The following is a 25994-nucleotide window of genomic DNA, read 5'->3' on the forward strand; positions in this document are numbered from 1 at the left end:
ACACACACACACACACACACACGCACGCACGCACGCACGCACAAGTGTCTGGCTGCTTGGGAATAACTCATTTTTGTACATTTCTCTCACACACCTCTCCCATTTATTTCCCCTCCTAGTTACCCGCTCAACCTGCCTGCTTTCTCACTCCTCCTAACATTAACTCTGACTTCCTTCACTGACTTCTCTGTCCACTGCAGGGAAATATTACTCCCGTCATTATCCCGTCACCATCATTGCCTCCGCTGATATTAAGTTTATCAAAGTGATTATGCACTTCACTGACCACGCCAAGCCTTTTTCCCCAGTTTCACTTACCTGTGCAATCTCATACAGCAGTTTGTAGTGTTCCTCCCGTTTCTGCAAGGTGCACAAATTGCAGCCCATTCTAGTTGTCAGGGAAACAGTGCTGAGAGCCTGCTGGAGTGTGTGTGCAGTCTGCGGTGTGTGTGAGCTCCCCCTGGGGCGAAACACACTCGGGCTCCTCTTCCTTGGCTCCCCCACACCTCTTTCTCATCCGTGTATCCTCAGAGATCCCCCTCTCTCACACATGTGTCTCACTTCACCGCTGAAGTTTGTGTTCGTGTTGTTCCTTCAGTGCGTGTGTGTGTGTGAGGAGTGTGTCAGTGGTAAGATGAGTAAAAGCACCTGGATTCTCTTCCCCTCTTGCCTGTCACTCCTTCCCTTGAATCTCACTTGCATGCCTACATACACTCTTTCCACTGCCTCTTCTCCACCACCTCCTCTCTCAGTGTGAGCACACACTCCAACACATACATACTCTGAGCTCGTGAGGACACACCTCCTCCTGTGGCAGGCTGTCTACACATGCCTGCTCCTACCCCTGCTCATGAATAGACAGCATCCTCATTGGCTGTTAAAGGGAAGGGGCTGGGAAAACGGGGGGAGGGGGGGGGGGGCGCTGGTCTTATCTTGGGCAGATTCAGTATCTGAACATCAGTGTTGTTGCACACAGGCAGAGTGAACATGTCGCATGTGTTGCATGTGCGAGTGTGAGTGTATGCTGAGGCGGGCATGTGTTAGCTGTAAGTGTGTACACAATCCACAAAAAGAAAAACAACACAGAAAAACCTAACAGGAGTTAAAATACCATCCACACAATTAATCAAGTTAGCGACAGGGCTATTTGTCCGTGTATACATTTGACAACTGGATTTGGCATGGAAATCAATCTCATTTGGATTCAATCTGATGTCCTGTTGCCCTCAATAGGAGTGGATTTTCATGGTTAGCATAGATTTACAGTCAGATAGAGAGTCACCAAACAGATGCCTCACTCTCTCTGTCGCTCTCGCTCTGTAGGCAGGTAGACAAGGGCACTGGGCTTGTCTGACTGAGCTGGCACACAGGAAGAAACACAGACGAGTATTGATTGGCTTCAAATTAGCTTCCAGCCCAACTGGCCCCTCTCTGCAGGAGAGAGGTACAGTGGGGGTGGTTGAAGGGGAGAGAGTGTGATGGAAAAAGGAGGAGAGAAGTAAATGAAAGACTCTAAGATGCCGCAAGATAAATTGAAAAAGGAGTGATGTTACAACCCCGTCACACTAGAAATTATTTTAATTTGCCACAGCAAATTTGTTTGGACAGACAGGTAATGAAGCCCAGATTACATTTTTTATCAACATCACAGAGAAAAGTTGTCAAAGTGGATTTAACAGAAACTCAGAAAAGGTTAAAGAAAAATCAAGGTGTTGATTTCCTTTTAAAGACAAAGTGACTTGAATGATTTATTTATTTTTTCAACTCATTTGAAAAACAACTTTGACAAGAAATGAGTTCCATGATGAGTAACTGACTGAAACGCGTCATACCTCCATAAACACAACAGTGCTAGTTCCTTAGAGGAACAGATGGATTGCAATTTTTATTGTGATTTGTTTCATCAATGTAAGCAGACAACTCACCGCTCTGTATGCGTGCCACCACGATACAACTTAAAAACAGAAAAGTAGCAACCTTATATTTTCGCTTCATTAAATAATCATTAGCAGGAGAAATTTATATAAACAGAGTTTCTGGGAAACTGGAGTGAATATTAATGGACTCAACAGCACAAAGTTAAAGCTCAAATTTATGTAAAACCTACAGTTATTGTTTGGGTTGCAGCAAAACACATTAAAATGACACTGCCAGGAGGAAATCAGCAAAATAATATATTTTGTAAAGAAAGCTCAGTCTACAGCTTTCCAGGACAGCCTTCAGCATCACAGCACTTCACTCTATATTTTATTTTATATAAGCAGCTGTTGGTGCAGTGTTAGCTTGGGCCATTCTTTCTTTACAAAAGGCCAGCACACTTCGCATCGTAGCACACTTTGTTTTTTATTTTACAATGCAGTATGTCAAAGCACGGACGTTATTGCAGACCGAGACCTTCCAGTCAGATACACCCACTTTACATGACGAATAGCCGTCACCGCTAAGACTATGAGCAGAGAGCACAGATGCGTCATCTTCCTTATCACCAGTCATGCAGGTACAAGGACCACAGTGGTTTAGTCAAGGGCATCAGAGCAGATCAGGATACAACCCCCCCAGATAACACTTAACCCTTCTGCCTGAGCACTTTGGTCCCATTCTGATGAGGTCACCACTGTCTCCACTGACCTCTAACTGTGACTTCTGGGTCTGACATCAGCAACTAATTTGAATTAACTTCTGGGTTCCTCTCTTTCTTTCATTATTATCTCCTCTCTGTGTGATATTTGCAAACTGAGCATGGGAAGAGAAACATCACACAGACTCTGTTTACACTGTTTACACTAATCATACATTACCTCAATTTTGCTAATGGACACAAAGACAGAGTTCCATGTCTGACTGTGTTTGCGTTTCTGTGTGGCCAGACCACATTTACACCCAGTCTTGTGCACAAAATATTGATATTCTTCTCCTTTCAACTAAAAATAAGGGAACTCTCAGATGAACAATGTCTCAACAGCAGGTGATATCATCATTGTCTTTATTTATGGCCCATCACCGTCCTTTTCATTGTTCAGATCCAGCCCCTTTCCATCATCTCTACAATTTCTCCATCCTTCCGTTTCATCACCCCATATTATTGCCCTGTGTGCATGAGACACTGGACGTGTAGCTTATGTTCTCATATAAAATTGAATAGAGTCATATAACTTTAAGAGCGATGGGATTTGAAGCCTAGAGATGAGAAATTACATCGGGAATATTGCAGAGTTTTACAAACAAAATGTGCCTCTTCATCTTTGAAGTCTGAGAACTGGACTGGCAATACATCACCAGAATGGTGTCATATCTGAAATTTTCCATGTTCAATAATGTTCCAGGCAAGTAGTTAACTCAAAGTGAGGAGGGCCGAGGTGGGTTCAAACAGCTGTACTGGTCATTTCATATTTTATGGTGAAATCCGTCAGTGTGGTCTGCCAGTCAGTCAAAGGTTAACCAAATATAGCTTGCTGCAAGGGGAAAGTGTTGCACTTCAAAGGAAGCCTCAAACAGCACATTAGCATAATGTCCTGTGTGCCTGTGATTGAAATAAAATGGGCCACTTCGCACATTTCTCTCTGAAAATAGAAACATGCTAAGTAAGCTTTGAACCATTTCGGTATTGAATCGATAATAAAGCTGAGTGTTAAGACTTTTCAGGTATCGGGTACAGCTGGTAATTATAGCCATGTGCATCCCGCACTGATGTGTTCAAATGTCACAGTATCCTTGCAAACGGACGGAGGAGTGAGTCATTGGCAGGGAGCTGATCTAATCAGGAACGATGATCACGCATTCAGTCTTTGCTAAGAAGCCCGCAGAATACTAACAAACTGTTCCATAAGTTAGCAGTGAAAACTTTTCTCTCTCTCTCTCTCTCCCGCAAAGGTGACTCAAAGCATATCAGTGTAGACACGACGGAGTGGCATGTCTTGAATGTTAGCTCAGGCAGGCAGGCTGAAAACACCACCAGGACTCCTGGTTTTATGATGATGTGAGAGCGTCCTTCATGTAATGTCATCTAGGAGTCTTTTTGATGACAGTTTTGATGTTTGGAATGGCATTGAATTGTGCTTTTGAGATTTTGGGGACAGACCAGATGAATAGACAGATAGCTGGTGAACCTCAAACTGAAAGCACGAGAAGAGCCACAGGGCGACCCACACACCGCTGTAAATAGCCATAAGCCATATATTATTTAACACTCTGGATCATTCATCAAGATAAAAAGACAATTAGACCGTTACTTACAGCGTGGAGCTAAAGGCCGAGGGGAAATAATGCTACATAATGGTAATTGAAAAACGGCATCCTTTCCTGATTTTTGTTCTCATAATTACATTGTAACTATTCATTACTGTCTAATTACTTTGCAGGAGGCCAATGTTCAGATCCAATCCTCATAATGACTATCTCTCCTCCACTCATTGTCTTGTGATCCCAATTGTTGAAGAAAAACAACTGATTCTGTAAAAAAAAAAAAAGAGCTAGCGCGATTCCACTCATTTAATTATCAAACTATGTCGAGTTGTAAGAGGAACAAAAGGCAGTCAGGCCACAAAAGTAAGAAAAAGAAAAAACAACTAAACTGGGATCCATTCAACTACTCACAAAGGACCTTTTGTTCATAATTCGTAGAATGCCAATTGGGCAAAAATCATTCATTGATGAGTTGTTGTTGGAGCTGTGTTTCAATGACCAATTTTACTTATGTCCCCTTTGAGCAGCCAGGCAAAGCCGAAATTTACACAACCAAATTCACACGTATACACAATTTGCGTGATAAGGGAACCATTCAGAGCTTGGCGTCAGACGAAACAGTCATTAAAACAAGTCAAATCGCTGTTGAATCAGTTGCTAACACTTTCTTTTTTTTGCTGCTCCATTGAACAGAAAAGCAAATGGCAGCATTTCAGGATCCTCTCTGAACTGCTGTGCCCAGACGCCCGGGGGCTGTTTCCATCTCCTTGGTTAACTTCGCTATTCAATATACCCGGCAACTTAACCACCATAGAACAGCGTGACCAGGGGGAATATGAGACCGTGACAGCCTCTTTACTCGATAAGCCAGCAGCCAACCTGGCGTCTGACCAGCTGACCTCACACCATATTGCCCTCGCAGGGTCAAGCAGCCCATAAGGGTGAAGTTGTCCTCAGGCGCTGGAATACAGGTTCAGATTTCCCTTGACTAATAAGTGGCTTGAATACACAAGACAAAACAGAGCAGACTCAGCATGGAAAATATGGTGGTGCTGTTCCACTGAAGGATGTTAACAGGGACATTTTTCTGAAAATGAAAAAAAAAAAAAAAAATAGGCTGGAAATTCAGAGGCTTTTAGCTGCACTCATACAATGGCTACAAGCATGGCGACACTGATCTATTGGCTGCTCAAGCAGGCTGACATCTTTCACAAGATGTGGCTGGATTGTGGAAAAACGTTATGCAGATACCCATGGCCCTTGTGAATCCCACTAGCCTTGTAGCCTTTCATTCATTCATTCATCCTACAGTCATCAACAAAAGGAGCAACAAATATTTTATCAGCATTGTGATCCCACGCAAATTTGTCCACACCATCTATAACCAACTGGAGCTCATCTGGCATACAGCTGAGTCTAAGGTTTCATTCTGATCAGTGTGTGTGTGTGTGTGTATAAAAGACACAGAGAGGTACACAGACATTACTATCTGTGCTATAGCTTTAGGGTGTATGTGTGGTACTGTCCACACACACACACATACATTTACACTGGAGTGCCACTGGGCTCTGGGCCTGACCCTGTTGTGTTAACCCAATAGCACAGCTTCAATAAAACTGATTAGAGAAGTCTTCCCCTGCTGCTCTCAGGGCCTGCTGCCAGACTAATGGCACAAGTGGGCCTCTTAAACTTTCTACAACATCTGTGCCAGTATTGAACCACGAGGATGGATGGAGCACCAGGGCCAAGAGAGAGCCACCGAGGCCCAAGGCAGCGAGGGGAAGATAAGACAGATAGATAAATAGAGATATAGACAAACACTGATGATGGATAGGAAAACAGATCAATAGATACTTTAGATAGATTTGTCCACATTTTTCTTTTTCTTTCGCCATCTGAATGCAGAGCACATCCTCTCCTCCAGTTCAGACTGCAGAGTGCAGAAAGGCCAAGACAGCTGTTCCTCCATTGTCCAGGTGCTTAATAGGATTAGAGAGGGGCCGTAAGGCCACCCTCTTACAGACACACACACACGTCCATGTAAAGACTACCTAAGGCTTCAAAGGCAGATCGAGAAGCAGGACACATCAGTCCTTAGTTTTACAAATAAGCTCTGAAGTCACACTTAATGGAGCATGCACATCCAGTGTTATTCAGTTACTCAATATAGAAGAAGTTGTGTAAATAAACTGAAATAAATAAAATAAAATACAGCCCATTCTAAGGAGATGTCTGGACTAAAGGAAAAACAATGTGTGTAGCTTTATGTGATTGTATTCACAGTATAGAGATGGTCAGCTAATCTACAATGCAATGCAGTTCTTTGGCTTGGAGGTCCAGAAACTTAAAATGCACCCGTTTTCCATAACTAGCAGGTACTAGATTTCCCTTTGATATAAAAAAAAAAGTATTTATTCTTTTTTTGTCTTTCACATGCATATCCCCCTTAGTGGAACACAGCCCCTTCGATTTTTATCAGTCCACCGGCTGGATTTAAAAAGGCCTCCCTGTTGTGAATTAATGTGGCCTTAATCTGGCCCCCCACACAGGGTGATAAAGCAGTATAAGAGTCGGATCGCATTCAGTCAGAGGACACAAGATTAGTCATACACTGCTGAGCCCACGGAGAAGCCAAAGATGTTGCGTGTCAACTCACTTCCTGCTTCCAGCTGCTGGTTCCCCTTTTCCTGTCTAATCCTGACTGCAAGAAAAGCGGCCGCCTGTCAGGAAGATAAGGGAGTTTTCATTGCATCTCTGATCCTCCTTGTGTCTCTATAGTATGGGGCTTCTTATGTCAGTGTGCCAACCTGAGGTGCAGTCTGAGCACGAGGAACAATGGCTCCATCTGGAAAGGAAAGGCACAAAAAGGACACATGTTGACGTACCATCTTGCACACAAGCATAGCCCGATTTTTATTTTCTTCCTTTTCTTGGTTGCTGGAGTTCTCACAGTGTCCACAATATGGACGGGGAGAAAAATGTGTTTTGTGCAAACCCAGATTTCCTTCCTATTAATTCCTTTACACGGCAGTAGGAGCCAACATTGAATTTAACATCTGAACACTTTCTGTGTTCCTGCATTGGGTCCATAACAGCAGGGGCTTGAACCCATGTAGTGGATATTGATTTGGGGCCCTCTGTGGCTGAGGGTGTGGCTGTCTAACTGACAGTGGTTGGCCTGACTGTCAATAGGTTCAATAAAGTGCAGATTGTTGAACATACAGTAATTTGGCAAATACCAAGGAGCACAGATCCATATTGGGAAAATCTATACAGCAGGTCAGCAGGGGATTTCAATTACGCAAATGTCTATTTAAAGAAGTCCTTTAATTCTTGGTTGAGTTCTTTAATCACAGTGGGACTTGGGGTTGACCGAACTGCTGTTTGCATTTTGACCTGCACAGGCATTCTAATTTTCTGATGTATGTGTATACACTTTGTTTTTCCCCACGTTAAATCCCAGTCACAACTCAAGCTGAAAGAGTATCTGTAATACTCAATCTTCAGATTCTAAAACTATGTGTTGCACCTGGGCTATAATAAAATCACCAAATAAGCAATTTTCAGCAATGCTGCATCACATTTATCTGTTACTCAATCTATCCCACAGTGCTTTTTATTTTGATGCATCTGCTAGAGAGCTGCAGGCCTTTTGAGTCTACAAATGTTCCCTGCTGCTGCGTTTTTCTTTTTAATGCTCACAATATTAGAAGATATTTCAAGACATTGCGTTTCTTTGTGTTGTTTCTTTTTTTCAAAAATGATCTACACATGAATAAATGTGATTGATTGTTTGATTGACTGGGCATGCCTGAGGCCCCCTGCTTGTCCCAATCTGCACCCAAAGTGACCAATAAAATATTTACTGTCCCCTCGATGGCTATATACCCAAGAAAAAAAAAAAAAAAAAAAAACTTTATGAGGAGAAGATCACCCATCGCATTCCAACTGAATGGTTTCATTTCATTCTGCAGTGTACAGTATTAAGTTGTAGCAAAAACTATTCCGAGGTTGAAGTTCAAAATTGCCAGCCAGTGTAGCTTGCATGCGTTTGGTAATTTTGTCAGATGTAACATGCTTTAACTAGCAATGTCTGTTTTCTCAGGCACCATCAACCATCTATTTAACATTGACATATAGGTAATTTCATGGGTTACAAATTGATGTCACATGGTTCAAACCAGCCTAAGACACAAATGGTTTAATACACATAAACCTCTGACACCAGCTCTGTGGTGATCCCAGAGGTCAAAGAGATGCACGGATAAGTCGGCCTTACCATAACAATGCTAATGAGTATTGTGGAGGAGCCTTTTTTTTTTTAAGTACTGGGTCTGACAACGCAGGATCTTGTGTCTACTAACATTTTTTTCTGTAAATATTAATGTATCATAACATTCAATTCAATATCCATTTCTCCTTCATCGATGTCTCCTATTTCACAGAGTAGTCTACTCTCAGTGGATGTGCTGACATTTGTTCACGAGCCGCTAATCTTAACCTGCCGACTTTAAACCTGATCTGAAGTTAAATTTAAACCCTGAATCTAACGTTAAACTAAAAGGAGTGATGGCCAGTTTGGACTTCAGGGTGTGTTGATGAAATCCAAGTCTGACTAACCAGACCCTGGCTCATTCTCCTCTCTTTCCAATTGCTGTCTCTTCTTATTTGAAACTCTACTTCTTACTTGATTTATTAATTAAGAAAAAAAATTCTAAATGAGTCAATGGCTTCAAGGAACAGTTTCAAGTGTTCTTTTTTAAAATTGTGGTCTCATATGAAAGAAAACGGACCATAAAGCATTAGAGCAGGGCTGCTGTGCGAGTGGAGTGGAATGAGCCTTTAAAAAAAAAAAATCTTATGATTCGTTGCTATATGAGTTTCTACCAAAGATATTAGTTTCATTGACTGCTTTGCGACTGTCTGTAGATGATTATTCTTTTTCAGAGCAGAACTAGGCTTCTCCTTTTTCTGTTTCACCCTCCCTTCTCTCAAAGTTTGAAAGCATGAATGGATAACCTTGTATTGGTCAATGCGAAAAAATTCTACATTTCTTGTTGTTTCCTTTGTCCCGGTGAGTTCAACTCCTGAAAGGGAGCAAATTCACAGTAAAATATTGAAATGCCTTAAAAGGTAGCCTGCCTTGGCCATAACACCTTTGTTCTAACATGAAAAGAAAGGAGAACATTCGCCCGCTGGATCTTTACAACTCTCTTTTAAACTGCTTGTTTTTGTAATCCAGCAACAGCCTTGTCAGTTGTTTATGATCCAATATCAAGCCCTTTTTTATTTTACAGCCACCCTGGACAGGGAAAAAGCACAGAAGGTCAGGGTGTATGTTTTTATTGGTACTGTCATAATGCTGTCAAAAGCATTTTACAGCACTTTAACTGCTTGTTAAAGACACGTCAGCCTGTCAGAGATGATTTGACGTGTCACATATTCATGAATTGAGGCGGCGCAACTGCATGCCTGCAATGTGTCTTATGTTTTAACCAAATCAGTCACATTTAAAAATAGTAGGTGCCAGACAAGACCTGATGTCTTTCCTCCCTCTCTTGACTAGACATCATACTGCGGTTGTCATAGAAACTATGCAATCTGACAGAGCTAATGACAGAGAAGCACTAAGCGGTGATCTGTCACCGAAATGCTGGAGCCACGCTACAACGATGTGCGTGTGTGTGCCATGCTATGGTTGCTGCACAGGTGAATCAACACACATGGATGCTCCATTACTTTTCTTCTTCTTCTGCCATGTCCACAGAAAAGCCAAATCTTTTCAATGCGGGTTGACCCGAAGGCTCTCCTCTCATCGCAAGCAGCACAAAGAGGCAATGTCAAGAAAGTTTAGAAGGCATCATGTACAGTATTCATGGCAGACAAAAGCAAAGTAAGATTTCTGTTTGGTTTACTCCTACATCCGTGACTAAGAGTCACGGATGTAGGAGTAAAATTAACCCGTGGAAAACATCTTGCAACAGTAAGATTTCTTAAAGACGGCGTATAAAAAGCACACAAGGTTGTGTTTGGTGCTAAAATGTCACATACACAAACTTTGACTTAAGTGTTTCCTTTCTGATGTGTTTGTACTGTCAAAATCATGTTCATGTTGTTCACGTCTTTGCACTTACCTGATTAAACTCCCTATGGTGTATAGCTGTCAGTTTAAAGTTGGAGTACCATTCTAACATTTGAACCACTGTCCATGTTCGGTACGCCCCGTTGACCTGCCAGTAGATGTTTCTGGCCTTTGCAAGTGAAAAATAGTGAGTTCTGCTGAACAAAAATCTGCAACGAAGCCATGAGAATTATAATGCAGGAAGTATTTTCTATTTAACTATAAAGGAACACTGAGGATGAAACTTTCTTTTTCTGCTACTTTAATACAGCACCTGTGTTACTTTAACTTGAAAGCTCACCGCTCTAGGCAGCTGTTCATTCTAGGCAGCATTTCAAATGGAACAATGTCAATCCTTCATTGTATTATAGAGTTATTCTATAGTTCCATCTGAATTGCTGGGGACACATAAATGAAGATATTTTTTTTTTTTTTTTTGGCTGGCTTTTAAAAATCTCATTTGGCTAGTTCAAGTTATTTGATTCTACACCAACTCGTGTGCTACTCGTGCATACTTGTCTAAATGGAGCACAAGGTCATTTGAGTCTCATCACTATTGATGATGTGTTGCGGAGAATGTGGGGTTCATATTGACTGTTTTTTGCTGTCTGTCTCTACAGAGAGTTTTGAGGATACATGAAGGTTGGATTTCTTTTTTGTAAATTAATTTCTGATTTGTTTTGAAATAGTTTTTGCCTTCATTACCGGAAATTTGGGGGAAAGAGGGCACAGCAAAGGGCGCTGTCAGGCTTAAACCCTCACACCTCAATAAGGACCCAACTTTAATGATTTGTACTCTATTATGTGAACTTCAGCAGCACCCTGATTCTGAATTATTATTGCAATCACCTCCACATGTAGCTCTTGCTTAAAAACACATTTCCACCTTTTGTTGTCTCAGACTCTCATATTCAGGCTAGGTGAGATGTAATTTATGTGAAATGTTGCTAATATCATGCCAATATGACTATCAACAGGTCTTTATTCACTTTATTTTTTTAGCTGCATGGGTGTGGGCACCAAAGAGACTCTAGATCAGGGTCCCCAACCCTTGACGGCATGTTTCAAATGTTTCCCTGCTCCATCACACCTGATTCGAATGAGTGGTTCGTTGTAAGACCTCTGCAGAGCTTCATGACGAGCTGATGATTTGTGGCAGGTTTGCATGTGCAGGGAAACATCTAACACACACAGGGCAGTAGTTGTATCACGCTTTTGTAACCTGGTAGCTGCAACTGCATGTTCACATTTATTTCCATCTCGACATGAGGCCAATTTATTGCCACGGTGCACAAACATATGTAAGCTAATTAGTCTTGGGTCTGTCTTTCAGTTTAAGTGACTGCTGTCAGCAATTAGCTATATCCACAAAATACCATACAAACTACAAACTTAACTGCATCTATGGCTGCAATGCCTATCTAAGCTTAATGAAGCTTAATCTAAACAATCCACAGTCTCAGGTTTAGAACAGGCATATTTTCTTTCTTTTTCTTAATTTGGGCCTCTTGCCATGAACAAGCACTTTCTTCTTTGTTGACCTTTGGTGATCAAATCAGAGTAAACCATAAGGGCATGTTAGGGTCATCCTGTGTCCCATTGGGGCGCCTCTTCAGTCAAAGAGATCAAAATGGCTAAGAGGCTTAGTCTCCTGAGAGAGAAGCTTCTTCAGTGGATCCAAAAAGCCACAAGGTCAGTAAAGTGTCAGAGTTCAACAGGCGTTATTCAGCCTTTCACTATGTCTTTTCTTCTACTAAGTCATATGAAAACAATGTCACCAGGTGAGATGATTTGTGTTAGTCAGAAAAGTTATAGAAATGTTAGGAGTCCAGCCCTGTGATTATTACCCCGAACCGTGCGGGGTTTGGGGTAATACTGCCAGAATGGTAAGTAGCTTCTGGTCACAGGTCTGATTCCACAGCTCACTGTCGATTGAAACCTCTCATCAATCATCGCTCTTGATTTTATTGTTATGTTTTCCCAATTCATAAAACTGCTATTAGGAGCAATGGTGGTAGTAAGTTGTTGTTTTCTAGTGAGTATATGAGGTGTGCAGCAACACATCCAGACAAAGAGAATTTGACAGTGTGTTTTCACATTGCGGCAGTAGTGCGTGCATTACGTCGGTGAGTAAATGAATTAAACTAGCTCTAACTCATATCAGCACATTTCGCTGCAAGGAGAAATTGCTTTCTGGCCGATTTTTCATTCAAATGCTTTTGTGTGGTTTAAAATATAAGAGGAACTCACACAAGACAAAGTAGGAGTAATATGATGCAGGCAATTAGAGAAGAGATTGCAAAAGTTTGAAGCACATAGATTAAAGTCAGAAAATTGTTCCAACCACATTACAAAATTACTGAGAAACTGTGTTATCAGCATGGTTACTTAACCATGTTTGGATTTTATGGTGATTTCATCTTAGGCTCACAGCATCAGTGAGAGTCTTCAAGTGCTGCCGCGTGCAACCAAGACTCTTCAACGATTTTAGAGCATGAGGGATGAAAATCCAAAGAGGCTTATCAAAGGTCCCAGCATCCAATCATGCCAAACATACTCATAGATTGATGTAATATGATGGCAGATTATTAGGTGCATTTAACAGGGCACTTCTACCGTCGAGGTTATTTGCTTCTCCAGCCATTACTTTTACCTCTCATCTTCCCTGCTCTCTGAATATTAGCCAGTCTATCCAGACATCTATCCATCTTTTGTCTGATCTCACCATTTTCAGGAAACTCTTTGTGATACGTACAGAGAGAGAGAGAGAGAGAGGGAACAGCCTCAATTAATATTTGACTGAAAGCCTGTGGATGAACAGTGATATAAATATATATATCACATGCACCTCATCTCAAATGATTGATTAAAAAAAAAGAAAACAAAGTTAAAGCAGCTGCATTCACTATTTCAACACTGACAATGAATATATGAAAGGTATCACTCATAATGACAAACCGTCAGAAATTGATCAATCAACTCAGTGATTCCCTTCATCTCTACAAACATTTTAGTGTCTTAGATCTCTCTCACTTCTGCTCCGAGAAGCAGCAGGCAGCACTTTTCACTGGAAAAAAAAAAAAAAAAACCTCTAATGTGTATGTAAACCAGAAAAAAGAGAGCTATACTGGCCCAGTTTTCAGAGAATGCAAGGATAAAGATAAGAAAAAGTAGTTTTATAAAAAGGAGAGAAGCATTAAGACAGAGGACAGATATAGGCAGAAAGTGAGCGGTGAAGGGTGAGAGGGATAGAGAGAAGAAAATGTCATTGCTCAAAAGGACAGGGTTGCCTTGCCCTGCTCTGAGTGAGACAAATAGCAGCAGCTCTGTCACTATCTTCTGGAGTGTATATATGGCATCTCTTCTCGTCTATCTGTGCTTGTCATGCTCCCATGCTTCCAATGCATGACAATTATCCTGCTCCAGCCTGTGTGAACAATAAAAAACACGGCTCCATGGCACTCACTCCCTGCCAGTGTTGCGCTGTCAACAAGTTCTTTATGCGAAGAACACTTCCTGTGATTCTAATGCAGGAACATGTTGGTGGCTTGGGCCAATAAATGTTTTAGCTCTGATAATATAAATAATGAATCCATATTTTGCGGAAGATGTGAGAGTGGTTTCATTTGACAGACAACCCCAAAGCTTTTCATTTTGATTCACAACTTGTTTTTGCCATCTGAAATCCAGAAAAACCTCAAATTTGAAACTAAATCAGGCCCAAAATTATTTGCTTGTAAAGGACCCCATCACTCACAGTATGAAGCTGATTGAGGAAATAGGTTTTGGGGGGCTGTAAGCTTGGCCAATATTCAATAATAAATAATGGGGGGTTGGTCCTATTATCCCCAACACAGTGGCTAATATGGATTTATGTCTCTGGTCAGAAGCCTTTGTATCCTTTCAGCAGCGTCACAGGTCATAAACTGTGAGTCACAGGAGGTCAAATGAACGCAGAGGTCACTGAGAATCACCCGTCCACTTTTTGTTTGTCATTACCTGTATGTGACCATTTGTATCCACAGATGAATCCACGCTCCGTGCATAAATTGTGCAATTATATGCTTCCAAAAATCCAGATTTAAGTAATTGACCCAATTGTAAATATTTGTTGAGAAATGTTCTGACGGAATGTTTTCACGGATGACTTAAGATTTAATTTTATTAACAGCTGGGAGACATTATAAGGAAAGCTTGCAGGAAAAAAAACAAAAAACAAAAACAACAACATAGCTTCAAAGGCCACACAGCAGGGAATAAGAGATGAGATATTGAATTTTCCCCCCAATAAGGCACAAAAGAGTGTAATGAATGGATTTGTTTTATTATTAAACATATTTTTCCGCTTCACTTTACAGGAGTTAATGTTTTTTACTTTAAAACTTAGAGCATCCATTTATTGTTCTAATTGGCCAAATAAAATTTGTTGGAGGGAATTTAAGTGGCAAATTAAATTTCAATTACTGATTCCAATTATCTGGAATTGGTTTCACCTCCATCTCACAAACAATGACAAACTAAAACAACCTCCATTAACTTTTACAGGTCGACACAAACCCACACAGACTCGCACGTCCATATAAACATCAGCTTGTGCGTGTAGAGAAACACTACAGGAAGGAGATAACCTTGAAAATTAAAATAATAATTACAAATATTAAATAATAGAAAGTAATTTGTATGCAATCACAAGATGTTTACATCACTTCGACAGCACAGTGGGATTCAGACAGCCGGTCACACATTTAATTCTATAATTTGGGGAAAGGTGAAGTATTCAAACACTATTGAAGAGCTGCAACTGAGAACACATTAAAAGACTAAATGGCTCAATGTGTTAAAGACATATTGTGTTTTTGGAAAAACACCTTTTCATTTTCTCGTTGAAAGTTAGTTTAGAACACACATGTGTAACGTGAATGCCGACAGTGGTGTTAACACATAAGATGGAAACTGGGCAGAAGATTTAGTCTACGTCTGCTAGTGTTCTTTGCTATTGTGATAACTGGGGAGTTTCACAGCTTGGAAAAAGTGATTTCTGTGGATTAACTTTAGCACAAAGTGCATATGTTCATTTTATGTCCTTGAAAATTCACTATTTCTTATAGCAACAGCATCTGGGTGTGAGGTATTGTAATGTTACTTTTGAAAGCCTGCTGTGAAGACTAATATCTCATTAAGGGCCAATTAAACATATGATTGTATTGAATGTATATTCCCTTCGTATAATGAGCCAAAGTATTAAATTATGTAGCATAGTCTGGTGCACACATATGCTTCAAAAGGCGCTGGGATGAATAATGAGTTCACCAAAACACTGAGTTTCAACAACACAAGGGTTTAATGTATTCCCTTGAATAATTTTTCAATATTTTTTTCCTCAGGTTAATTTTAAAAGCTTTTCTTTTTGCACCAAAACGTGAGGGTTTGGCTGGCATTTATTAAATCTTGGTAATTATATGAAAATGTATGACTGCCTTCAACGCTTATAACCTTCATTCTTCTCCTCAGTCACATTAGGATACACATAAAAGCACAACAGGCGAATAGCAGATGTTCCACTTGGACTGAAAAGCACGAGAGTGATCAACATGTGTACAGTCTTATTTCACACATTCAAATCAATGCTACTGAGGTACGCTGATCCAAACTCATACACACACACACACACACACACACACACACTAATCGATACTATTGTCTGTGTTAAGGGTCTGCAGGTTTGAAGGTAACCTTGTTTAGTGATTCACCAATGGAGGCTGATCGTGAATTGTGCTATTTGCCCCGCTACATCAGAAAGGACCTGTTGACCCTTTGGTTCAGCTGCTGATTATCTTTTCACCGGCAGAGAAAAATATGTTTCTCATTAGAAGCGTTGGGGATTGATTGCAGTGTTCTTGCCTCTATACAGTATGTGTGATTGGCCTAGAGTGAAGATAATTGCAAGTCTTGTTGTCTGAGGAACTTGTAGTCTAACCAGAGCCTGGTATTTTCATCAGTCTCAGGGTCTTCAGGTCACAGCTTTACTCTTCATTATACATGCAAATATGTTGTTCAGAACCGCACTTTCTATCTTTAATGGAGGCAAAGTTTTCAGACATCACATGTTGTGGAATAAAAGGTTGGGCTGTTCAGCATGATTGCACATTTCTTCTCTCGTAATCAGTCTAAATTCTGTAAGCAAGATGCCATACTGTAGCTCTCAGACGTTATGTTTTTTTTTTTTTTGTTTGTTTGTTTTTTAACCAGACAGTCTTGTCCAGATGCTATCTCTAATTAAGAACTGTTTCAGAAAGCTCCAGATGCACCACAACAGCTTTTGTATCCATCACCAGCCAAATATGAGCCATCAGCTTTGTGCCATGTGAGGTTCTTAGTAACACGCTCTGCACATGTTTTTGGGAGATAGCTCCATTATCTGCAAAGCAGAAATCACTTGTGTTATGTGACCAGACATTGGACGTATGCTGCAAGACAAAGCAGCCTGTGAAGTGTTTCAGGCTGTTTTTGCTAAGCTACAGCTTGGGTTGAATTACTGGATTTTAAGAAGTTGTTTTCCATTAAAGGTTCTTAACCTCACCCAGATCAATAGCCACTCACTGCCCTTCTTGTTTTTCTACATTCTGCTAACAAACGTAATTGCTCGTTATTGTTAGTTGTACCTCAGATTCAGCTGTGATTGGGGTCATTCTAAGGTCCAAAAGGTCACTGAACAATCCTGATACTTTGTTAAAAGTAATTAAAAAGAAACAGAATTTGTAAACTATGGACTAAATAATTTGCATTGAGCTAAATCTGAAGAAGTGATTTAAAAACGTTATTGTATCGCCGTACCACAAAAACCAAACAATGGCTTTTCCCGTTGGCATCCATGCAGTTCTAACATAATCCAAATAGCAGGGCTGAGACGAATGCAAGAGTTTAAAGATTGAATACCTGAATGACCAACTATGTCAAATGTTGGATTAACCCAACACAATGGGAAGAAGCACAACCAGCTTAAAGAAAAATACGAAGAATAGGACTCAGCCGTGACGGAGCAGTATGTGTACCTATGAGTTATGTCATTGTTCTTTCAAAATTGTCAATTTGATGCTGACACCACTGAGGGAGATAGATAAACATGGCATTGTAAAACAGATCCAAGAGGATTGCTTCTGCTGATAGCTGGCCTGTATCTCTTCCAATTATATTAGTCCTCCCTGCTTTTCTTTGCTTCCATCAGTTCTTGAAGGGTTGTTTGCATTAAGACTACAGTAATGTGTCACTGTCTGAACTTATTAACCCAAAGCCCGTGCCCTCTAACCTTTAACCCCATCCTGACGTTCCCGCACACACTGAGGTCACGCCCTCTGTCCACAATTGTCACTTCTACAAGCTTTGCATAGAAAAGAAACTGTGGTGGTCAAAGGAGATAACAAGTCTTACCTGTTCACCTTCATTTGTATAGCTTGTCTTATTAGAGTAAAAAATGATTGTTTTGAATAATGATAATTACCTGTTCCCTCTGGTTAGTTTTCTCTCATTTGACGGAAGTATAGCACAACACCCTAGTCAGCTGCTCCATAGGGAGCGGTTTGTGTATTTGGTGGAACGTGTGAAAAACCGGTTCAAAAATCAAATCTGACAAAATGTAGTCTGGAATCTACGGCCACAGCCTTACTGTGCAAGGGTTTAATTGCTTGTTGTGGATGCTGATTGTACATTTGTGTTTTTCTGGATTACTGTGCACATCCTGGAAACAGTAGACAATGACAGGAGAGGTGAGACAAAAACAACGTTGTCACATGAAGCCAACCATGGACTAAACTCAGAAGTCCGGTGGTGCTTTGGAAGATATTTGTTGTGAAACAAGACATTTTTATGTTGCTGCAGTCGTCTGTAACAAAACTGAGACAATTTATGGTGAAATGAAAGATAATTTTGTGTCCAGTAATGATGCAACCTGAAGCTCCTTGTATCACAGTCTTTGCAAGTTACATGGCTAATAATGCAAACTAACAGTGTGTCCTTGTGACGTGTCCTTCAGTAAGACTTTAAATCCCTACTTTGGAACACGCTTCTTCTGTCAGGAACAGGGTGACAGTAAAATTCCAGATCTCAAAAGTAAAAAAAAAAACAACTCTCTGATGACTTCAAGCTTTATTTGATATTTTATCCCAACATCGCTCTGTATCGCTCTTAAAAGAGACGGCTTATTGAGGGTTTATTCCTTCACACAGATATTAGCAACTAATCTACTCTCACAGAGGAGCTCCGGTGACCTCAGTTAATCTGTGTAATGTTCAGTAACAATGGCGAGAGGGGCTTCGCTGTGTCATCCACCAATGACGAATGCCAGGCTGAGGAATAACTTCAAGTAGTGTTGCCTGTTGTCTTCACAGTGTGACGGTGATGTCATTCCGGGTCATACCTGCATGCTTACAGTAACCTCTAAAATAGTGGACATCTGGGAGAGTGGCAGGTTTTTTAAACTACACAAAATTTGGGAGAATCACATCATCACGGTAAAATCATCCTGAAAAGCTAAGTGATTAAAATCTGCAGCAGTGGATGATACTAGCTGTGTCAGTTCTGGGGGGGCATAAAAATAATCTTTGGTTATGAGAGACGTTAGATTGAGATGTTTCCTTGTAGAAAGAACAGGGATTTTATAATAAGCCCAAAATATTGTGTGGATGTCCAGGCAATTAGAAAGAGCCATACCATTTACATAAATTTTTATTTAGGCTATAAGTCTTCGACTAATAATATAACGAGCAGCTTGCAGTACTCTTTTGCTCTTTTGCGCAAGTCTTGGCGCTTTATTGTTCGGGTCCTTTTGTCCTGTTTTGATTTTCATCTAATAACCTTTAGTTTCACCATTACAGGCAGAAATAACATATGTCATTGCAGACAGCCCTGCTGGGTTCTCTTCTATAGGTCTTGACTTAACTTTCCTCGGCTTACAGAGCTCGTCCTTCACAAACACAACCATAAACAGGGCACAGATGTTGCTCCAACTATTTGGCTTGGCTGTCATTAAATAAGTGACATTATTACACGACAGAAGCACAGTAAGCAGGCTCATTTGGAGTGAAACTGGCAGTCTTCTTATGGAGGTTGGTATAGGAAGTTAGTAAAAAGCAGCCCAAACATCTGCTATGCTGTTCATTTTAGTGCCCAACTGAGGCACGATCTGCACCTTACTCCCCTGAGGCTTCCACAACTGACAGATTGCAGCAAAGAAAATCAGTCATTTGTGCGTGTGTCTCTCTGTATGTGGCTGTGTCTGCGGCTGTATGTGTGCATGCATGTTTGCAGAGCAATGTTTTTTCATCAGCCCGTGTCTGGCCAGTGGTCCCAGCCACACTGAAACGTCCCTGCTTCGCTATCTGCCAGATTCCCTCCAGGAGTCTCCGCAGACTTAAAAACCACCGCAGGAGTGCAGTAGGAGCTGAAGCGTGGAGATAAAACACTGCTGAACTGTGGACGAAAAACAGATGTTTGGTGATCGTGAATATTATAATTCACAACGCAGGAACAGTCAGTCTGTATTTACCAAATGTTTGTGTGACAAGAGCTAAACAACATACAGCTGAAAACAGATTTGTCTTTACAATGATCAGAATTGCCCGATTCTTACATATCAGGGTGGAATGCTCAAGTGAAATTGCTCATGATCCCTTTCACCATATTCCACTGGGGAAAAGGCCATTTAAATACTGCAAAGTTTGTCTTTTATTAGCAGCAACCCACAGCCATAGTAATACCATCAGCATTTTTCACCCACTTAGCATAATTTGATGCCTCCTTTGCTTTGGGCTAAGACTGGTCATTAAAAATGCATCCATCTCAATTAAGGCAATAACAGGTTAATTCTTTCTACACGAGGTTCTTTCACCTCTTATATTTACTATTATGTGTGTGTCCCACTGCTACTGCTGTATCACCCTGAGTCATTAATTTTTTTTTACATGACACTGCACGGGTAGTTAACGCTAATGGCTCTGGCCACACCCATCTTAAAAGTCAACCTTTGTTTTGATGTGAACTACTCGTGTGGAGTTTCACAACAGATGCGATGCAACTGTGCCGACAACATTGGCCTGTAGAGTAAAAGAATTTTAAGTCATCCTTGTAGTAGTTCCTGCTACAGTAGGCGTCGCGAGGAAAACCCCACTCACACATACAGCCTCACAAGGTGGAAAACAATAACAGCCATGTAGTTGCGGTTGTTTGATTGTGTTGGAAAGCATACAACAAAAGAGACACGTCAACACCCATTGTTGTGGCATTGTTGATGAGCTTTATGCATAGTTTGGATTGAAGGTCACCATGATTCTGTCTTTCTTTGGTTTGACCTGATAACACACTGGGTTGGTTTTTACGTTGACTCACATCCACCACATCGCGGCGTCTGGGGCATTTTGAGGAAACTATAGTTCTTCATTTAAGTGATTAACTGTGACCTGAGAGTCTCAATCCTTCACACTCTACATTGATGCCACTGTGCGGATATTGATTAAATTATCAATATCTATTAATGAATCAGTAAATATGGAACCTCATAAGATTTGTGAAATCTGTGAAATGGGAGTTGCCATATTTCTTGGATTTCTTGGAAGAAAATCGAATATTTTAATAGAATAGCTTTGAATGTTACACCAAACCAAGCATGACATGATGTCTGTTATCAATGTAATATACTTGGACAAAGAAGGGTCCCACAATGTGGAATGTTTGTTTGTTTGGTGGGGGCACAAAGAGAAGTCATCACTTATAGAGGCTGACATATTTACTACTGTGTTGTGGTTTTTCAGTGGATATAAAATTTTATGACTGACAGAAGATAAAATTTCTTGTTAAGATGGACAATGTCTGCTGTGTACAGATGAGATGCAACACAAGACGGCACACACCGGACCTGATCTGATCCTTCTTTAACAACGTAATACAGCTAATGACTGTTTATGTAACTTCCGTGTTGACAATAGAGGCCGCCGCTGGGGCTGAACCTGAGCCTGTTTCTGCCCGCGACGCCTGACACAATCTATTTGCCTTGCTGACGCCAGTCAGGTGATCTGGCACAAAAAGGATTTCATGTTGCTCGCTGTCAAGCAAAGAAAAGGGGCTAATTCCCCAAAAGTAATGCTTTTAAAAACCCAGACAAAAGCACAAGCTGGTGCATTAACAAGATATGCAGAAATACACAAACAATCTGTTCCCACTTGAGATTCAGATGAAAACAATATTTCAGTATGAGTACAGTAAGAATTCACGTTGACATTTTTGTCATGGCAGGCTAGAACCAGAATATCACAGGGACTTTGAACCGGCTATGGATGGTGCAAGTAGCTCTTTTCACTCCGAAGTTTAACTTCACTCTCATGTCATCTCCCCATCGGAGAACCCTTCTTTATGAACAGGGAATTTGTGATAAATCCTGGCATTATTCCGAGGGTGTACAAAGGGATGATGGTGATGATTTTGCCTCACGGGTAGTGAGTGATTCCACATCATTTTGTGGAGTCTTTTAAAGTCTATCTTCTTCTCCCCTCTTCCTCTATTTCTCAATCTGTCTCTTTTACCCCTGCTAGATTGTTTGCTGCCTTCCTATGCCTCTATCCCTCCAGCTCCTTCCTGACAGCGCAGGTATCACATTCCTCTTTCATCAGCTTGACATCCATCCTTCATTGCATGGCCTCCTGTGTGACAGCTGAGCGTGCGCCCCTCTAACGGCTGACAAAGCCCTTCTATTGTGTATATACCGGAAAGAAGGGCAGCATTGAGCAGATGCATGAAAAATACATTTGTCTCAGACTTCTTGTTTATCTTAATCTACAAATCAAAGTACTGCTGAGAGAGATTCGAAATCCAGGATGCTGCACTGTTTAATTATTAAATCTGGTCTCACTTAGTCTTTTGTTTTCTTTAGCTCTCTACATGGGTACTTAACACTGAAAGTGAAGTCCAATTTGTCAACGCCAAAACTCACATCTTCACTTGTATGAATTATGAATAAGCAGGACAAATAACTTTGTGAATACATCTTATATTAATTAATCCACTTGCTAAAAATTCTAAGGATGAAAGCAAGAACACTGGTAAATCATTGACCAGTGTACTCCCAATAACACTCCACCTGATCGATGTGATAATTATATGCACCAGAGACTGATGGCTGTGCTCCTCAATAATTAGACACAGCCAACCTTGTGCTGCTTCATTCCCTTCAACCATTAGGGATGGAATAAACCAGAACATGGGTAGCAGAGTGATGATATGTTGGGCATGTTCTTCCTTTCGTGATACACATGAATCTGCAGCTCGGTGAGATTATACTAATGCACTGTGTTGTGTGGTTGAGCTATGTGTGAATGGCAAAATGGTCACATAATCAATGTTACAATGTAAATGTCTGTTAGGTATAATGCTCATGTTTACCATTTCAGTTAAATGTGTTAGTGTTTTCTAATTGGCGGTTAACAAAAAATATAGCTGAAATTTTTTTGTCAGCAAACCACAAAAAATTTGGAGAAAGCTATAAAGCTGAACTTTTTACTGTCCAGAATATTTTTAGATATTTTATTGCATAATTGGAAACTATAACTTGCTGGAAGCATTTAGGGGAAGGTCAGAGGCGATTTAAATCACTGGGATTTCTCTTCTGGGGACTGTGAATCTAACATAAATATTTTATAGCAATCCATCCGTATATTTGTTGATGTATTTTGGCTTTTGGGGCGTAATTCAAAGCAACTTCATGGGGATTCTACATAGCAAGCTGGGCTCACTGGGAAAAAGGTATTTACAGCTAGAAAGGTTCCTGGTTGTATGGACATAGTGCTGTTAATCTTTAAATTGGACTCAAAGAGGATTGGAAATAGTTTTTCTGGCATCAGCATCAGCAGCCGTCAGGTCTGCCAGCACAAGACGCAGAGGAAGAAAGAGGATTTGGTGTGATTGCCAAAGCAGACTAGGGGGTCTTGGTGTAGAGTGAGCACAAATCTGGTAGGGGGCTGATGAGCCACACAAAAGTAAGGCGCACAACAATGCAACCTGTCTGTTGTTGTTTCTGAATTTAGACAGCTCTGTCAATTACTGGGTATCTCGGGAATATTTCCACAAAGAAGTTTCTAAATTTAGCCTGTAAAGTGGAAAAGCCTCTCTGTGAGTGTATACAATGCACAGCGAACAATCAATCCCGCCGCAACAGCCATACAAAGGAGCTAAAATAGTTTCCTTCGGCCTCAAGGTGCACATCCTTTTTGTTCACTAATAGTGAGACACCACCTACATCAACCATCAGCCTGATTTAGTGGGTCCCCCAGAAAGAGGGCTATGTGCAGGAGTGATTCTTCTTGGGCTAAGCAGGGTCATAAACTATCCATAGAAAAGGCAATTGCTTCCTACGCTGACACAACCCATTTCTGCCAGCTGAACAGCAGGAGGGGCCTTCAACCGTGGTCTTACAGGCTGCTAACCAGGTTAGCTGTGCTGCTAACGGGGGCCAGGTCTGCCATGCCAAATTGGTCTGAAAGATTTAGTATGGCTCTTTCTAAACCCCAGGAGCCATCTGATGTTGCTCAGTAGGCCCCTCTGCTCTCTGCGACCAGCGGGAGTGGCTTCTCTAGTCTTGGATAACTAGCTTGCAAACCAGGGGGCCATGTCAAATGTACACGATTTATGGGCCAGTGTGAAGGCTAATGCAGTCTGCTTTGCATATGTCCTGGTTTGGCTCTTTGCTGGCTACCCAGACTTTTATTTTGAGCTCTCCCATACATCATGCTTTTGCCATTCATCGACTCCCCTTTGTGCTGCAACAGTGCTGCTGAATTATAGAAAATCTGCTTTCTATTTAAATTTATTGTGTGATGTGTAAAAATATAGCCACTGGTTTACGGGAAGGGAAGGGGATAATTCACAGAATGGAAATTGGGCTAAAAGGGTTGAGAGGATTTGATAAAAATGCAATGAGTGCATGTGAGAGGCAGGAAATCACACAGGCTGAACCTGCTTTGAGCTCTAAGGGCCCCAGCAGCTCTATTATTAAATCTATTTATATGCTCCCACCATCACAGGTCCAACCTGACAGCCAGAGAGCTTCTTCTGATCAAATGGAAAGCAGCAAAGGGAATATCTAATATGTAAATAATCAGTCGCATTCCACTGCATCGTATGAGTTAATGTAGTATATCTGACACCTGGACAAAGTATATCTGGTGTCTCTCAGAGATTAAGGTAAAAACCGAAAACAAAATTTTACTGAAATACACAAATGTTGGTGCAGTCAACTGCAGGAATCTGCTAAAACACGCACACAACAAGCAAACAAACAAACGACAGAACTAGCACTCATTAACTAGCATCATTTGTAGGCTTGACCAGGGGCTCAACATGCCAAGCATAATCCTTTCAGGCAGATTCTGTTTAAGGGAATAAAACAGGACAATCTACCATGTGAGTCTGAATCTGTTGCAATCATTCATAAATAAATTAATACTGTACACAGTGTAAATTCATTCAGATTTTAATCTGGAGGTTAGGCCCCCAAGCCCGTGCTTCACAGCCCTGCTCAGTGTCATGTTGCATTTTCGGGTGTCACCTTGTAAAATTTGTAGTAAGAGAGGCACTTCCACTTTAAATCTATGCAAAACATATCGGCATAGACCCTGGCATGTCCCTCCTGAGATTAGATTAAATTTCCAAACTTGTTAAGATCAGTCTGATTTATAGGTTGGATCAAGACAATGCATTCCATTAAAAGATTGAGCAGAATACGAAGAAAATGTGAAATTTCACAACATGCAGAGGAGAAATAAAAAGTCCACTGCTGTCAAAGCCCAAAGGATATTAGAGGCAGATACAGTGTGCTGTTGTTGCTCATTCAAGAGCCATACTGGGCATGTAAATAAAGGCAGAAAGAACCTTGTATCACACCAATGGGCCTTTCGATCTCCTCATCAGGAGGAAGACACACTCCCCTGCCAAGGAAGACTCACCTTTGTGCATCCGCTGTGATTGTTTGTAAATGATGGCAGCATTGATTTCAGTCTCACATGGGATTTTCTGTGTCCGTGTAATTTGCTTGCAGGGAAGGAGGTAAAATTGGAGAAATACTGATGATGGAGATGGGAACAGGATAGATAAAAGCCACCCACACAGAGACTGCTGGACTGTTTACGTGGCCGCCTGCTTTCAAGCAAGTACACACACACACACACACAAAATAATCCCTCTTTTTTTGAACCCCGCACACATATTTTTTTTGTATGCTGCATTTGGATTGAAGTGTAAACAAACAGTACAACACTCTTTATTGATAAAAAAAAAGAAAAAAAAAGAAAAGATGACAGGCGATTTGAATGATATTACTGTGACACTGGTCAAGAAATATTTCTCAAATACATCAGCACCTTTGCAGTAAAGCTCATTTTTATTTGACAGATATATAGATATAAATATAGATAACAGGGGATACACTTTTCCGATTAGGTATAATACCTGTGTGTTACACTACATTGTACCGTGTGATTGGGCTGAGGTGATGGAGAGGAGCATGTGGATATACTGCCATCTGCTGACTGAAGTGATACACCAACTTTACAAGCTCTGAAAGGAAAGGAAAGGAAAGGAAAGGAAAGGAAAATCCAGGGAGACAAACGTGTTGAAATGTGTTGTTATATTGTTTAATGGTCCTGACAAAATA

At 40.9% G+C, this 25994-nt stretch overlaps 2 protein-coding genes across 2 annotated transcripts in view; one reads left to right on the top strand and one right to left on the bottom strand.

Moving 5' to 3' along the window:
* Window positions 1–715, bottom strand: part of pdzrn4 (PDZ domain containing ring finger 4) — a 28913-nt gene extending 28198 nt beyond the window's left edge. Inside the window, exon 1 of the mRNA XM_029494774.1 lies at window positions 319–715. Coding sequence (XP_029350634.1) covers window positions 319–387 — 69 coding nt within the window. The 5' untranslated portion in view covers window positions 388–715. The remainder of the gene's footprint in view (window positions 1–318) is intronic.
* The window catches only part of LOC115036565 (glucoside xylosyltransferase 1-like), an 84111-nt gene extending 58635 nt beyond the window's left edge, over window positions 1–25476 (top strand). The window contains exon 9 of the mRNA XM_029494775.1: window positions 25380–25476. The gene's annotated coding sequence lies outside the window, so the exon portion shown is untranslated. The remainder of the gene's footprint in view (window positions 1–25379) is intronic.
* The last annotated feature ends 518 nt before the right edge of the window (window positions 25477–25994 follow it).

This window comes from Echeneis naucrates, chromosome 23 (assembly GCF_900963305.1).
Source record: "Echeneis naucrates chromosome 23, fEcheNa1.1, whole genome shotgun sequence".
Classification (NCBI taxonomy): Eukaryota; Metazoa; Chordata; class Actinopteri; order Carangiformes; family Echeneidae; genus Echeneis; species Echeneis naucrates.